The 18,403-nt window shown below is 38.2% G+C and overlaps 1 protein-coding gene across 1 annotated transcript; it reads left to right on the top strand.

Annotated features, from left to right (window-relative positions):
• Window positions 1-3,073: 3,073 nt before the first annotated feature.
• LOC140169526 (macrophage mannose receptor 1-like) lies at window positions 3,074-12,815 on the top strand. Its single transcript, XM_072192787.1, has 10 exons — window positions 3,074-3,122; window positions 3,307-3,455; window positions 4,203-4,311; window positions 4,643-4,896; window positions 6,595-6,766; window positions 8,377-8,547; window positions 9,693-9,746; window positions 10,231-10,359; window positions 12,049-12,070; window positions 12,455-12,815. Exons 1-10 carry the CDS (start codon window positions 3,074-3,076, stop codon window positions 12,684-12,686), a joined length of 1,341 nt encoding a protein of 446 aa, XP_072048888.1. The 3' UTR covers window positions 12,687-12,815.
• Window positions 12,816-18,403: the final 5,588 nt, after the last annotated feature.

Below are 18,403 nucleotides of genomic sequence, written 5' to 3' on the forward strand. Positions count from 1 at the left end.
AGTATTTGTCCGTTGATTACTGGGGATAAAGGGGATATGTATAGCCTATGTAGAGGGCACTATAAATGCATTATTATGTAGAGGGCATTATAAATGCATTATTAAATATAAGGGGTGACATTCTCTACTATATGACTAGGGAAACACTTAAATGTGAAAGTATGTGTATGAATGTTTATGGCAAAGTGGGGACATTTATCCCGCGTCTATATCATCTCTGACGCGCATATATGTGTGCCCACGGTACACTAGGAATAATTTTAAAAAAGGGGTGTGCACAGAAGTGTAGTTGTGCATATTTGTGCGTGTGGTACATGTGATATTGCAATTACTGTGGAGGGTTTTAATGACTCCTTTTGTAATTATTGATACAATTTATTACACGTGTCTACAATGTGTCCACACCTTAATTTCAATTGCATGCCCAACCACACAGGTTACTATGACTGGAAGGACAACACACTGATGGACTATCAAAATTGGAGAAGAAGTGAGGGAGAACCCAGTATCATCTGGCCTGATGGTGGTAGAGGATGCGGTTTTATATCACCAGAAAGCACAGAATTTCATGATGACACATGTGGGACAAGCAAGAGATTTGCATGCAAAGTACCTCTCAGTAAGTTCATTTTATACTATACTATTCATCAGTTCAGTTAGATATGCACTTGTTGCTCATTTTAGATTGTATGCAGCTTGGGCCACATGAATACAAAAGTGAGGTTCTCATTGGCTAGCTAGGTAATGTTATGCAATATAGGCACCTTATTCGCTGCAAAAGCTGTGTGGCATCGCATGACCAAAGTGTGAACCGGTTCTTTTTACGATCAGGACAAGCGAGTCCGGCAGTCATTGCCTTTGTGAAAGGCCCGTACCGAGAATTATAGGGTTCTGTGCCTTAAGCTTTTTTTTAGTTGACACCAAATATTTGTGACAGCGATGACTATGATGACTATAATTTGGTTCACCTCAAGTTTGGTAGCGACGTAGGTGCGTATTTTGGTTGCCGCAGTACCGAATCGCGCGTGTAAGGTTAAACTCGCCGCTCTTGTACGCCAGCAAGTGTCAACGCTGAAACGTCACTAAATGTGAGCCTAACACCTTAATTTTGTCTTGAAATTGTACAAACAGTTGAATCTTACAAAATTGAACTTGTTTAAAGAAAAAAGAGATGTATTAATTTCCAAAAGTTGAAACTGACTTTCAGCACAAAAATTCACTAACCTTGAATTTTCGATGTGTGACACACATCTTCATCAGTTGAAGTCCTAAGATGTTGTGATGGACTTGCCCTTTTGTTGATAATTGGCCAGTTTTGGTCGAATGAGGGCGTTGTATAAGGTTGGCAATTCCGGTCCTTGATCGCGATTTAGTTCTGGCGATTTCTCCTTGATCTGGATGGCCTCCCGCACTAAAGGGGGTACTCTCTATCATCCATGGCTAACGCCTTTGTGGATTCCCAGTCAATATTGTGGTGAGATTATGTTCTGTGCTCTGCAACAGCAGAGGGTTTGCGGCTGGGGCAGTTGACTTGTGTTCCTTCAGTCTATCTCCGAGTTGTCTACCTGTCTGGCCGATGTATGAACTTGTATATTCGCCACAGGGAATCTCGTAAACCACACCTGATTTTTTCTCCGTTGGCCTTTTTCTTAGCGTATTGTGAGGTCTGAAGCTTGTAGCGACACCGTAGGATTTGAAAATACGCTGGAGTTTCTGTGACAACCCCTCTATATACTGTAGGGTGATGTAGGTCGACGATTTCTTTCCCTCTATTTGGTTGGCATTCGTAGGAGGGTCAGGAGTGTTCTTACTTTTGTCCTTAGCTTTGGCTAAACCGAAAGACCAATTGTGGTAACCACAACGTCCTAACGCGGACTTGATATGCTCAACTTCCTTCACCCTTTCCTCGGGGTCTGTCACCGCTATTTCAGCTCTGTGAAATAATGTCCTGATGACATTTAACTTGTGAGCGATAGGATGGTGCGAATCAAAATGGAGGTATTGATCCGTATGTGTAGGCTTTCTGTAGATGGAGATGCTCACGGATCCGTCAGCGTTTCGCGAGACTTCGGTGTCCAAGAATGCGAGGAAGCTGTCCACTTCCGATTCGCTGGTGAATTTGATATGCGAATTCTCACTGTTGATATGTTCGGTGAAAATTTTCACATCCGTTTCGCGAATGATAACGTAGGTGTCATCCACATAACGAAGTCACACGGAAGGTTTAACAGGTGAATTGCGTAAGGGGGTGATATAAAAATGTTCCATGTACAGGTTTGCGATAACCGGACTGTCCGGACTGTCCATAGCACAACCCGCACATTGTTGATAAAATTGTCCTCGGAAAACAAAGTATAGGTAGGGCTGAGGCAAAATTCGAAAAGTTGTAGCCGTGAGATCTGTCTTTTCTTTCCAGCTGGTGTCCTTCTTTAATAAATCCTTCGCTACATATATCGCGCTCTCCACAGGGATTCTCGTAAACAAAGCGGATACATCGTATGAAATCTGGATTTCACCCGGCTCTAGACACAAGGTTTTGATGCGCTCAACAAAAGATTCAGTGTTCTTAATGTGATGTTCACTTTTACTGATCAGCACGTTCAAAATCTCTGCAAGATACTTAGCGGATTCATATGTAACTGAATTGATGCTTGAGACAATTGATCGAAGAGGGGCTCCCTCATTATGAACTTTTGGTAGCCCATAAAATGATGGCACACAACATGATGTATAACTTGGAGTACTTATATTCCGACAAATTACCCTCCGACTTAAAGCCATCACAACATCTTAGGACTTCTTCTGATGAAGATGTGTGTCACACATCGAAAATTCAAGGTTAGTGCATTTTTGTGCTGAAAGTCAGTTTAAACTTTTGGAAATTGTTTATTACCAGCACGTCTGAACTTACATTCGAGTATGTAATAATTTGTTTGTTTATCTGTCTGCAGCTTACAGCGAGGAGCCTGGTTGCCCATCAGGCTGGTATCTACTTGATAAGAACTGCTATGCTATGATGGGATATTCTGCTGGTACTCAAAAGACTTTTTATGAAGCCGAAAAAGAATGCGCCATGACACCTGGTGGCCATCTGACCAAGATAGAACATCACAGTATCAACAGTAAGTTTATTCTAGACCAATTGCTGTAATGTCCTCAAGTACAAATGAAATTATATCAACTTGTAAGCATGTAAGCATCCAAAAACAACGTGGAAGTACATTGCATGTGTACATTGTACATACCATACAAGAAATAAGCTTCTTTTTTAGCCTAATAGTCAGTTTTTCTATTTGATTGTTTTAGCTTTGATCACTGCTTTTCTGAAGAGTTTGCCTGTTGATGTATGGATTGGTCTTCACACAAACAACGGAACTGGATCATTCACCTGGATCTCAGATAACAGCGAGCCTACTTATACCAACTGGGCTGTTGGTCAACCTAGCGGTGATTCTGTAAGATGGCATTTATTGTTTAATTCAAAATCATGGAAAGTCAAGAAATGCCAATTGAAAAGTTGGTAAAAGACAGGATTAATAAACATAATGCAGTCATGTCTACAGTAGAATTCACCATGACCTTTGCAGGACTTAAACTCCATTAAAAGCTATTAAACCAAGATAACACTCATTGAAAACAGCACAACTATGTTAAATCATATCTTCTCTGGTTAAATCCACACTACACATGTTTCTGTTTTACCTGTGCGGTATTGCAATGAGCTGGTATTATAGATTCAGTTGGGTGACCGATCATAAAGCAAACGAAAGGTAACAATACTCTGTGGGCCTTTGTTTACGAAATGAGACAATAGTCTGCATATTGTTAACCAGCATTCTTGAAAATGAGAAACATAATGGTTGTAGACTTAACACGGTTTGGAAATAATTTCTTCATATTTTTTGGTGTTATCTGTCGTTTACATATCCATCCTAAAACATCAAAGTGCGAATATTTCCAAACACCTAAATTAGCTAAAAATTTAGGACATGTTACAAAACTATATTTTCTAGAATTTCAGAAGAGTACTTTAAATATTTGCCGGTTATTTTTCACACAGTAACGTTAACTAGGCAATGACCTATACTTCTAACATACACTATTTGTAGAGGTCACGCGTCAATGGTGAGAACGGACAGTAACTGCAGTATGAAGCAATTACGGCTCAAACATTGCCTGTTTTTAACATTTGCATTATATAGTATCAAGCCTCCTGTGCCAAGATGTTTAATGACCCAGACAAGCCTGGCGAATGGGCTGATGCATACTGTAATGAACAAGATAATGCCTTCATGTGTATGCAACCACCAGGTATCTATAAACTCATATTGGATTGGCTTTAATTAAGTGTGATATTATTAGTTTTTGGGTAAAGCATCGAGTTTTAATGGGCTAAAATGTGTATTATATCGTGAATTAAAAAGAAATCAAAATTATTTGATATCTAAAGGACATTCTTCATATCCAGATCTCAATTCGATATGTCTGATGTGCTCCGTGTCCCACAAAAACACCATTTCAGATGAATTTCTTTAAAACTGTACCGATTTAAGAACCAAAATGAACATAATTTATAGGAATAGTATTTAATATAGGATGAATTTCTCAGAATGATGATATATTTTCATGATCCACCCCACAGATCCGGCACTCCCTAACAACCCACCAGTGCAAAGCAACTGTTCAGATGATTGGCAACCCTATTTTGGTTCTTGCTTCAAAATCCATTCGGCATCACCTCTCACCTACCCTGAGGCCAAGACACGATGTGAAGATTACGTTCCTGGAGACACCTTCCTGGCATCAATTAAGGATCGCTATGAGCAAGCTTTCATAGAGTCATTGTTTTACATAGAAGAAGTGGAGGAAGGATGGTTTGGTCTTGAACGCAATGCTGTAAGATATATTATTACCTTGCTTGCGAAAATGCGCATAATACTTTTATTTTTCCTGTGATGATATGAAAAATTTCTTTATGAAGCTCGGCAAACTGTCATAATAAATTGAGAGAGCAGAAAAAAAATCAGGACTCAGCGGGATTTGAAACCCGGTCCTCACGACTACTGTCAATAGCTATACTACTGGGTTACCTGAGTAAACAGTTGGTGCATGAGTCATCTCACCTAGTCATGATAGAATTTTAAAATGCTAGTTAAGGTGACCGCCATGCATTATGATACTGTGATATGCATATATACAAGTGTACCTTCCTTTCCTTCCTTCCATATACGTGCTTACCTCAACTGATTGAGTATCAACGCACGGGCTTTTACGTGCACTGTTTACCTATGCACGATCCTGAAACCTAAGACCGGGACCTAGGATTGATTGCAGATATCAGAACCGGGGATGGAATCCCTTCTCTTTTCGAATAGCTCTGACACTTAACGTACACAGGATTTGACTCTTCCTGTACCAACGGCTTTACGTGGCTTCCGAACCACGAGATGTCACACACACACACTACCTATATCTGCACGTGCTAAGCAGTGTATGGGGGTGAGAAGAAATTCTACAATTTCATTCTGTAAAGTAACTGAACACAATTATAGGATTTCCGACCTTATAGGAACATTTTGGGAGAGGAAGAGAATTCTCACCTAAGGCAAGCCCAAGGCTCGAACCCTCGCCGATCGTATTCTCCCGGCCGGCAGCGTAACGCCTTAACCGCTTGGCCATCTCGCCCTCACCGGGGCCAACTGTTTGAAGAAATAGCTACAGTTCAAACTTGAGTTGCATTGTTCTTTCAAAACATGACGTTTAAGCAAGTAGCCAAAATTTGGGTTTTATATTTCGGCTTTTTGTTGGGGAAAAATATGACTTTAAAATAACCCAATGCGAACGATTTTACTAACGCGCGCTGCGCTTTGAGACAAAGTATTGTTGATAATAATGTCAATGCTCCATACACTCCCTATGGAATCTTAATCTTCCACACAGATTTAAAATTCCCATAGATTTAAAATTCAGGCAACCCCATTTGAAACTCACATTCCCTGTGTGGGAGAAATAAGGTCATGTCTTCCATAGGGGGTGTTTGGAAAGGCCCATTTGATGCATGTTGTTGTCTTGTGTCTGTACGTACAGAAGTCTCCAACACTGACTGAAATGTTAATTTTAATTCTTATTAAGTCACTCTTAAAATACTCTGCAAGTGATTTAAAAATCACTTGCAGAGTATTTTAGCACACCTATACTTTATACACCGTACCCGTGGGGCTTATGTTATCATCCAAATGTTTGCCTGTTTGGCTAGCTGCCTGTCTGTTTGGCTGGCTGTCCAGGCAGAAGTAAATTTATTAATCCAAGGTGCAGCTCCAACACAATAACCGATTAACTTAAACTTGGTATGGTGATTGGAAATGGTGGCCTGTGCTGTCTAGTTTTGTGTCATGTAATTTGCATATTTATGAATATTAATGAGCTTATTTGCATATTGCATATTATTTCTATGTTCACACCTTTGTTATTTACACACCTTTGTGTGGGGTCCACTTTAATTGCGAACCACGTAATATTATTATAGTTAATCAGATGATATTTAAAAATTTTCTGAATAAGAGTATCACTGGTAATGTTTTACTATGTTTACAGAAAACTGGACGCCATGTATATTCCAATGGATGGCCTGTGGACTTTACTAACTGGGGTATGGAGGAACCCAGCGGAGATGGATGTGTAGCTCAAATCAATGGGGAAATGTCAGCATATTGGGTAGACACAAATTGTCAAGAACAGAAACCGTACATGTGCAAGTATACACTAGGTAAGTAAAATAGTACAACAAACCCGCTCCAGCTTGTCCATGACTTGCCATGCTCTCACAGTACCAGCTTCTAGAACCATATCTACTGGCAGGACCTTCATCCACACTGCAGTTCACGTATCATTGGGAGGCAGGTTGCCTCGCTTAGATATTTTGACCACAATTGCTGTACTGCATTCAGAAACTGGTGCTTTTAATATTTAATTTTTAATGTCTATACAGAGACTGTCCCACCACCGCCAACAATTGACCCCAATGGCTACTGCCCAAGCGGATGGGAGGAATGGCGTGGAAGCTGCTACAAATTTGACATAGACAATTGCGCCGAAACTTGGGCTGCTGCTCAGCATGGATGCCAGGCAGATTTCGGGTCTTCACTGGCCAGTATTCAAGATGATGATGAGAATCGTTTCATCATGCAATATGCTATGGATGCTTTCGGGACAGATTCCAGTATATGGATTGGTTTGAGACGAAATTCACATGGAAAGTTCAACAAGTTTTAAAGTGATAAAGTTGCTTTAAATGTCTGGGACAACATGTCAGTCTTTATTTTGTTTTAAAATGAAATGGGAGGCCCATAGCTACATACACCTATACCAACTTGTCATACATAGGTATTATCAATCCGTTATTATCATACTCATCACTTACACTATTTTGTTCACCTCACCATGTCAATTTTCAAGGGGCAGCAATATTCAACTTTGGGTGATGCAGTATACTCAATAAAGACTATGAAGATTCAGATTTGGAAAATCAAAGGGGGATATTTCAGTATCATATTTGGCTTGACAAGATGTATCGGAATTGTAAAAATTACATGCTCACAGGATCAATTATTTTAGTCAATCCATGAAGAATATATGTGACTTTACACGACGAATGAGCCGTAAATGTCCTAAATTGTATTCCGAGTTATAGTGTAAAATGTGCATGAAGGTTGTATTCATAGGTACCTCAAGTTTGTGCGACAAGTATCTGATTTTAATAGCGCTAAAGTTAATTTTTTATTACTTCCGTGGTCCGAGCTGTGCGCCAAGCGTAGACGAGCGTACACACAGAAGAAATAAACAATCACGCTGATTGGCTGATCAATGCACTTGACAACAAGCCGGTTGACCCATTGCCATTGGTCGTCGGCGCGGCGCGTAGTAGTGCGACCTTGTCACTTCTACGCGATCGCAATTCACCAGCGCGTGCCCGGACCACGGAAGTAATAAAAAATTAACTTTAGTCAAAGTCAGTTGTTGAAGAGGATAATAAGCTTCTACCTATTTCTATAATATTTAAATAGCTCTGATCTTTGTTTGCTTTGGCTAAATCCTGTTCAAGTGATGTGTATTTTGTCTAGGTATGTATAACCAACACTTAACAAGAGAGGACCGTTAACTTGGGGATGATTTGAAATGACCGCCAATTATGACTGTTTGATAATTTTTACCGGCAATGTGGAAAAAGAGACACACGTAGAACCGAATTGACCGGGGGAGGAATTTACGCCTCATTCGTCGTGTACAGTCACATATATGGTTCATCAAGTTTTATGACGATCTATCAACATGTACCTCTGCTGACCTTGTATTTTCATTGTATTTGTGCACATGCAGGTTATTTTGAGTGGTCTGACCAGGAGTTGGTCGTCTTTGAGAATTGGGGAGACAACCAACCTGATGGTAAATTGAGCAATGAAAACTGTATAGAGATGCAACTCAACAATGAGGGTCTCTGGAATGATGATGACTGTTCTGATTTAGCCAACTATATATGCAAGATGCCTAGTAAGTGAGAACAGTGTGTTGTGCATGGGTTGGGGTAGGGGATGGGTGGCTAGGGAACAGTAATATGAAGAGTGAGAACTGTTAACAATGAGGGCATCTATAGAATGAAGATGACCGTTCTGATGCAAGATGCCAAGTAAGTGAAAACAGTGTGTTGTGTATGGGTTGGGTAGACACTAGACGATAGACGAAGTTTTGGTTGAGAAACCGGACATTTTGGTGAGAAACGGCCAAAATGGAAAGAATAAAATTTTCTCATTCTTTTGGATGAGAGAATAATAATGTTTATTTTGAGCTCGGCGGGGATTAGCAATTCTCACCAGTTTTAATAAGACAATAATGATTGAAAGAATGAGAGAATTCTTTCCATTTTGGCCGTTTCTCATCAAAATGTCCGTTTTCTCATCCAAAACTTCTTCTAGTAGGAGTTGTGGCTAGGCAATAGTAATATGAAGAGTGAGAACTGTATTAAAATGCAGGTCAACAATGAGGGCGTCTGGAACGATGTTGACCGTTCTGATCAGGTGGTGGATGACATGATCGAGCCGGCAACTTGTGAAACCGCTCGGCCGTATGGCATTTTTAATATACTTGGTTAGTTTTGTGGGGTTCATTTCGAACCCGACGGTTTTAGCTTGTATTTATATTATTTGTTAACATAGGCCTATTTGTTTGTGATATTTCAAGCGTTTTAAAATTTCAAAATAATCCCATTCAATTACACGGTTGACGATGAAAATTTACTGAATTTAGAGAATGCAATGCGGCCACCACCTGGTTCTGATGGCAAGATGCGTAGTAAGTGAAAACAATGTGTTGTGCATGTGTTGCGAAAGGGGAGGGCTGGCTAGGCAGTAGTAATATAAAGAGTGAGAATCAACAACAGATGCATACACACCAGAATTGTAGATTGTGTATGTATGCTTCCTGAAGTCGAATGTGACACAGTTGCAAGGTGTAATGCTACCAATGATGTAGGCATGGGAACTACAGTGGCTAGACCAGGTAATGCTTGTTAATGCTGTTGCTGTTTTGGTGTTGTCAACACTTTTGTTATAATGAGAAGACTAACAAGTGTTTGGAGAATGAAAATTATTATTAAATATGATCAAATCAAATGATTATAACTTTTTCTTCTAAAACAGGGAGTAATATTACTACCTTACCAACAACACCAACACCGTATACAGAACCAATCGGTAAGTTCCTGCATTTATTTCTGACAATTATTAAGCATTCTGTACAATGTGCTCGTCTGTTTGATATGCGTATCCCTCAGCTACATACTCAATGTAGTATAGTTTTGTAATCATAACTATAGGCACGCGTTTTATTATTATAATATTTATAATATGCATATCGCCATATCATTCTATCGCCATATTGTGACATTACTTAATTTTAACATCCAATTGGGGTAAACGTTCGTGTCGCTTAGTTGAGCTCTGTACATAATTTTTGAGCTGCGTTAACGATCACTTTGGTTATTGTCAACATAATAAAATAATGTTCAGTACTTTCCTTCCACTTTCGTGATACAGTCGAAGTCGTCATCATCATCGTCGTCATTGTCAAAATCACCGTCATCGCCGTGGTCGTTATGTTAGATTCGTTTAATTTTTACAACTTGTTTATGCGTTTCAAGTCAAAGATTTCATGTACAACTTTGTGATTATTTTGCAGACGTAGAACCTCCTGCAGGAGTTTCCATTGCGGCAGTAGCTGTTCCATTAGCATTTGTTGCAGCAGGATCAATCGTTTTTGCCATCATTGTATTGTGGAGATCAAGAAAATATCTAAAGGGACATCCTGGTAATTAAATTACTCTGAACTTAAGGCAGCAAGTGTATTTTGCATAGCAGAAAGTGCATAAAACTGCATAGCTACATAATGGGATTTGCAGACTAAAAAGGACGAAGGACTCAGGAGTTATTCATCCCTAGGGGGCCGTTCATTGGTGGGGGGACTGGGCAAAGTGTGGGGGACACAAAAAGTTTTGAGTTGCACAAAAGGGGGGACCAAAACGTTTTGGTTACTAAAGGAGGGGGGGGGGGGGCAAAAAAAGAACAAAAAGCGCGCATATGTACAAGTAAAGTCCATTTTTTATGGCCAAAAATAGTGTAAAAATACATTTTGGTTACCGGTATCCCATTAAAGCCTTTTTGGAATCTCAAAGACTTCACATGTATTCTACAGTCGCTATAAGAAAAGGGTATATGTATGTATCCCACTGATAATACCGGGTCAAAATGATGCAACCAGCATTTTTTCTTTGTTTTTGCCCCGAAATTTATATTTTGCCCCCCTGACCAAGAAAGCTGGCTACGCCCCTGATAAACAAGTCTTAAATAATTATTAAAAATCTTGAGTATGTGCCCAGATGTTACTCTCAATTTCCAGTGGCATGCCGACGGGGGGCAGGTGGAGGCATGTGTCCTGGGCGCCACTCTTAGGGGCGCCGAATTGACCAATTCAGCATCGATTCTGCGCCCCTCTAAGCGATGAAAGTCAAAATTTTTGCGCATTTCAGGAAAAACTCATTTGAAAGATCAATTTAAGACCGATATTCAACTTCATTATAACCAAAATTAATTAGTTGTAGGCCCTATTTGTGCTCCGCGCGCAATAATTATTTCAAGAATCGGGAGCGACACCTATCCTTAGCCTGGGGGCCACAAGCTCTAGCTGCACCACTGTCAATTTCCCTTTTTTGTGTTACTTTTATTTATTTAATTATTGGTTATAAGAATGAAACATGTATTTTCAAAAAATTAGAATGCATACATTTGTAAATTAAAATTAAACTTTATACAAGTCACAGCATGTGAAAAACACCTTCAACTTTCATGATATTAGGAAACAGGCCTATTATAAATAAATGTATGAACAAACATGTAGGTCTATAATTGTGACTGAGTTTGCACAAATGGAGTAGCCCCCATCCCCAGACTGTTTTTTAACCTTAGAATGGAGGGGGGGGGGTCAAAAAAAGTTTTGTATGTCTAAAGAGGGGGGTCAAAAATTTTTTAGCTTCTCTGGAGGGAGGTCAAAAAAGTTTTGACTCCAAAAATGTCCAAGTGCCCAGCCCCCCACCAAAGTATTTATGAACGGTCCCAAGGTGTTACCGTGTTATCACTTTATGCATAAATTACTATATCACTTTATGCAAAATTATAACATCTCCATCGCAAAGTTCAATAACATCCATTCAACTAGTACTGCCCAAAAGATGACCTGATGACCTCAACTCTGTACTGCGGATGAGCATGTTTGAGCAAGATCCTATGAGAGCTGCTATTGGTGGTATAATTGTAAATTGTTTGTCAGGCATGGTTAACCAACGGCCGGTCTTCAGACTATAGTGTCAGAGGAAATATGGCATGGTTTTTCCTTCTTTTTTTCTTTCTATGGGATGGAAAATAGGTCGGCTTTGGAGCAAAGCTAATCGAAAATATGTTTTAATTTGTTTAACATGTCGTCTGAATTTCTTATTTTTTTCAGACAAAACTGATTCTAATTTGACGTAAGTAACAATGCAGAATGTTATTAATAACCATTAAAAGCTAGGATTATAATAGTTAGAAGTTTTATGAGCGGTTTCCCAGTTATGATATACGTTTCGGGAATTTGTCAAAGTAAAAAGAAAAGAAGAGCAAACCGTCAAACTTCAAAACCAATTATTTTGAATGGAAAATCGCAAAGGAATGTTACACTGAGAGCCCAGAATAGCATTGAATCATGTTTTCTTACGTATGCAGAGAAGACGATTGATCAGCAAAAAAAACAACAAAAAAACCAAAAAAAACAAACAAAAAAAAAAACAACATAACAACATTTAGTTTTAGTTTTATTGATTGATTGATTATTGATATATCTATTTATCTATTTATTTATTTGGTAAATTAAGAATGACTACGTCACCCAGCATAGCAGAACCAGCCGTAGCACAAACGTACACGGAATGTGATCAAAAAACACGCGAAGAGAGGAAATTATATCAAGAACCACACTCTCGACCCTATGACCAGGGCGCACAGTCTTGTACGTATGATAATATTGCTGAGGATAGCAACACCGAGGATCGTGTGTATCAGGAGATTGGCCAACCTTCACATGACAATTCACAATCTAAAGTATAAGTTTATGTGACACAAATGAACAGAGGCAAGCAAGGAAAACGTTAACACTTTTGAATAGTTATCGTCATATGAACTTTGTTTTTGTATTGTATTTCGTCTTTTAGCACTTCATGCAAACAATCAAACAAATAATAAAAATTCCCTTTAAAAGGGAAAGCCAGCCTCAATGTAGAAGAGGTCTTGTAATTAGTTTTGGTCAATGTGAAAGGCATTTTTAGGATCACGCTTACATCTACATGACAGTCCACCAAACCATCAACGATGAGAAAATGCACACTGAAACAGCAGAAAACATTAATTCCTAATCTCATGTCAACTCTTTTAATTCATTACTCCAAATTGTTCTGGTCTGTTGTTGTTGTTGTTGTTGTTGTTGTTGTTGTTGTTGCTTTTTTTTTTGTTTGTTGTCTTTTCAGCTTTTTACCCACGATATCTCAATTTCCAATTTTGTAATACCAGAACTTACGAACTCAATATCTTCGCTTAGGAATGTCCGATTTCACTGCTTTCGATATACCACTTCACAAATACACTGCCGGTTTGAGTTAACGTACATGTACATTTTATTTTAAAATAACTTAATTAATTCGCAATGTATAGTTTAAGCCTACTATATTATAATAGATAGTGGCCAGCACATTTATAAAGGACTGGTTACTCACTACAATCTTCACTCTTAAACTGTGTTTTTCTGAATGTGCTGATCATGTTGATTGCTAGTCGGAAACTCCTGCGAAGCTATGGACATGGCATCTTACATACTCCATTCTATAACAGTCTGCCTAGTGCCTTGTGTGTTTTCTCTTCAATCATTTTGTTGAATGTAATTTTATGAATCAAATAGTTATGTGTCATTTTATTTATAATAAAGAAGTTATTAAATTAATAAAGTAAGACAATTTATTTATCTATAAGTGCATGTCAAATGGGGTACATTGTTCAATACTATAGGCCTACATGCATAAATTATGCCCATATTATAGCTAGGCCCTAAAAACTTTATTTTGCATCGGATTTTTCCCGTTGAAAAGACAAAACTGATGTTTATGATAGCAACCATTTCATCAATAACATTTTATTTATCCATAAAACGACACAGGATATGATAGATAACTACTTTCACATCAATATGGTCCATATGATCACAGATTGTTGAGAATCTGTGATATGATCCGGGGATATAATGAAGATTTTGATTCTATAGATATGTTATCAACATGATATCACGCTGTTCAGTGGTCAAGGAGTAAGGACCCCCGGTCAAGGACACTGATATGACATCATAGGTGATGTCAGATTTTCTTCTGCTGACCATATGATGCTATATATTAACTATTATTGTTACATTTAGGCCTATACCTAGAACTATTAAAGTCATAATTAGTTCAAACATAACTTTGGTAATACTCACTCGTTTTCGTTCGTTGAAACGGCAAAACATACTTACTTTTCCTTACAAATCGAATTAAAATATTTTAAAAAAATTCAACCACAAAAAGTTTTAAACAAAAGTCATTCCAATACCAATAAAAATTAATCTCTTGAGCATACAAGCACCATCCCAGAAATAGGTACCAGCCCGATGGGCTGGCGAAAACGCATTACGTAACAAAGACATTTTTCAACTTCCTCTCTCCCAAGAACCCTCCTTGGGCTTTCTCAACAGTTCCGAACAGATTGTAGATAATGTCGCTGGGTGATTGTAATGTAAAAAGTGGATCCTAGTACATAAACCTTGTAAGAGCAATTTTAGTCAAATTCAATTTTGTGCGCCAACTGCAATCCCGGAAAAAATGTGTTCGAACACCTGTAATTCCCATGACCTTCTTAGTATAGTGCGCGCACGCTATACGAGTATGTGTCACTGGAAACCAAGAATTATAATAGAGTTCTCTAAATGTTCATCTTAAGCATATCCCCTCCTCTTTCTCCACCAATCAATGTTGAGAGAAGATATGTTGAAGATGAGCATATTGTCCATGCCAACATTGTACGGGGGTAGAAGGGGGACCATTTCCAATAAGGCCTTTAAAGTGTTCGAACAATTTTTTTCTAAGATTGTGGAAAAAACTGTACTACTACACCTTCTGAATTTCCCCTTATAACTATAAAGTGTATGTAAATAACCAATACAAATTTCTATGAAAATCTCTCTAACTTGGAACACTTTCACCAGAGATGTTATATTTTGTGACTATCTTTCTTGTTTGGTTTGTTATTTATTATCAATGCTTTTGTATCAGCACGCATGGCATTAGTGGAAAAGTCAGCAGGACTTTGGACCTTGGATGTCTTCAAGGGCACTCAATCCATCCTTGAACATTTCACTGCTGATGTCCTCATTACCATTCACAGCAACTGTATATTGATAAATTTAAACACCTCCGTCAGAAACATATTCTATGATGACCTTGTGTTCATTTCTGGTAGCAGCTGTGATTTCAAGGAGATATGCTTACTCTGCAGGGTGTCCCGAACGAGCTTTCAAATGAGACCTAATACCGTGCTCTATGAACTTACTGACCACCCCTCATAGCATAAAATTTGTTTGGAGTCAATTGGTGAAACATAAACACACGTAGGAATTTTGAGTATTTTTTGAGCGATTGTTTCTGGCTTATTCTTTTGTGAAAGCAATCCAGATGCGATACATTTTACTGTTCCATCAAATGTCGTACTCCTTATTTGCAATATATTGCAGTGTACTCACTACATCAGAAGTGTCACTGTCACACACCGTCATCATCCCTATATCTTCGTGTCAAAAATTGCCGTGATAGTACGGCGAATCCTCTCGTTTTTTCAATAGCTACGCATGGCGATTTTGTTCGAGATAGGCCGAGCGACTCAGGCTAAGCATAGTACGACTATCATATGAGATACCATATGCATCAAGTTCCATTCTACACATTATTACGATTTGCGCATGCTCTAGTATCCCATAATGGTGTTGCTATTACAAGGAAATTCGATTTGTTTTGAGGTAAAACCAAGGTTTTGTTTTAAATACACTAACTTGAAATTAAATACACTAATTAGCGGCCATCACTGTTTGCTCTGGATACATTTTTACTGCATTTTTGGCCTTAACAATTTTCAAATCGAAAGTTAAAATTGTGATATATTTAATTTTGAGAATTACAACTATATAAAGGAACACATTTATGATCCAGGTGCGTGTATAATAGAAAATTCGATCACACGTATATATCACAATGCATATGTAAACTTTCTTTATCGGTGTCAACAATAGAATATTGATCAACATTCTATTGTTACAACAGGTCTGTAGCCAGTTGCTGTACACACAATGTTAGAGGCTTCACCTTCTGTCACTGTCACGTCACCTCCATTCATTGGTGTTATCTCTAATGGACTTCCAAGCACTACAAATGATAAGAAGATTAGAAATGTTTCAATTTGTTAATTACCCGTTCCTTTCACACTAAATAAGTGTTTGAGATTATAACGTAAATGATGGTCGATAATGGTTGACAACACGACTGATATATTAATTAAACTTACAAAAAACTTTCAAGTGGCATTGAAATTACCTTCAATTTGCAGTGTTGCAATCCGAGCAGGGGTTGATGTACCAACACGTTTACAACTATACACACCATCATCTCCCACCTCTGCAGCCGTAATTACCAGATTCAGTTCCTCTGACATTATCATACTTTGGTTCTGGGCTAATTTTAGTAGTCATGGTAGTAAGTATCATCAGTATCATCTTCCAAGGATAGTTGATTGGCACCCCCCTGTATTTTGCTGCAAGTCAGAGTGTGTGTGCCTTCCCTAAGAACACCCTGGCTAGAAGGAGATGGTCCAATTAGGTCTTGACTTTGACATCCTGGAAAATAATGCATTATATGGTAAACTACTCCACACTTCTGAAATGCTCATTTATGACCATCATATCTGTTTTACTTTTTTTATACAATTTGATTAGGAGGAGATGGTCAAAATCGGTATTGACCTTGACAAAATGAGCTACTCATCTAAAAGAATGCATTGTATCTGTGAGTATTTTTGTTCCCTCAAATTGAAGATGAGAAGACTGAATTTGTTTTAATTGGTTATCGACCCTGAAAGTGTAAAATTGGACTAGCAAGAGCAACCGCTGCTGCGAATCGTATTGTAAATCGCCAGAATTGTTGTTCCGAACGGTTAGGCTGCCACTCTGCCACCCCAACCCCTCATTTGGGGGTACTGAGCATGCGCAGATCGTAAAAACGTGTATGAATAGAAACGATGCGGTATCTCATATCGTTCAAGTGATATGCTTAGCCTGAGTCGCTCGGCCTATCTCGAACAAAATCGCCATGCGTAACTGTTGAAGAACGTGTGGATTCGCCGTACTATCACGGTAATTTTTGACACGAAGATATAGGGATGATGACGCTGTGCATCGCCGTTCTAGCCACCACTGGATTTTCACGCGAGTGTGATAATAATAATGTTGAAAACAGCTCCACGAAGGATTCTGTGTTACAATATTACAGAAAATGATCTACTATAATTGTAAATTACTGCTTTACTGCGCATTCGCGTGTAACATCATTATATTGATATTTAAAACACTATGACAATATGTTCCAGTGTTGTATTCGTATTAAGCGGGCTTTGGATGTCGACATTTTCCCCAGCAAACGCTGGAGGCGCATCGTATTATAAATCGACCGAATTATTTTCTGGTAAAATTAGAAAACAATATTGAAATCTTCATGTTTCAATTTGAATAATGATCACTGATGTGAATAATGACAATAAATTATTGTTATTGATTATCGCAAATACATGAAACAAGAATAATCCAATTTAACATTTTTTTTAAATGGAAGGAGCTTAAAATATAGCTCTTCAAAGTGGTACGAACTTAGAAAGTTTGAATTCCCCCACTGGGGTCAAATGTTATAAACTTAAGGAAGAAAAACAACTGCGCGGATTCCTGGTTGTCCTATGAACTCAATGCTGTTTATTTATGTACAGTAAGTTTATAACACTGAGTACGTACCACTTTGAGAGAGCCATTTTTCAAAAGCTCCTCCCAAATTCAAAACTGGTACATTACAAGTGCATTCAGTTGTGACAAATGCCAATTGCTGACAAAGTGCAGAAAATATCACCTCAACCCCCAATAAATTTGTTAATAACAGAAAAGTGTTGCATAAAGTCCGAAATTGTGTCCCCAAAAAGCTCAAATTCAACCTCCCTATATCCGCAATTTTAGACAAATGCACTACATTATGAAAAACTCATGGAAAGCATATTTCTATAAAAAATATTTGACACCGTCTCCCGACACACCCCAGTAAATATTTAACCCGTGTGGTTTACGCAGACACTTGGCACTTCGTGAAGAAATATTCCATATTAAATGTCTAGTATGTATAATATATAAAGGATATACCTTATATATATTATATATAGTTTGGTCAGAATATCCATTTTGATTTCACTTTTTTCACTTGCGACTGCCAAAATGTCCAACTAAGTACTTAATTTCTAATATAACCAGCAGAAATAAACGATATCTCTACTGTGGCTTGCAAAATCATCCATCATAGGTATATTCGCGAGTTGATTTTGACAAAATTGATAGTCAAAATTAAAACATCGTGCAATCAATCGATATTCTGACAAAACTGTGACATATAGCCCTATATGATGTGCTTTAGAAAGTTGGGAAATATCTTTCATTAGCGAATTATGTT

Source organism: Amphiura filiformis, chromosome 14, assembly GCF_039555335.1.
Source record: "Amphiura filiformis chromosome 14, Afil_fr2py, whole genome shotgun sequence".
Taxonomy (NCBI): Eukaryota; Metazoa; Echinodermata; class Ophiuroidea; order Amphilepidida; family Amphiuridae; genus Amphiura; species Amphiura filiformis.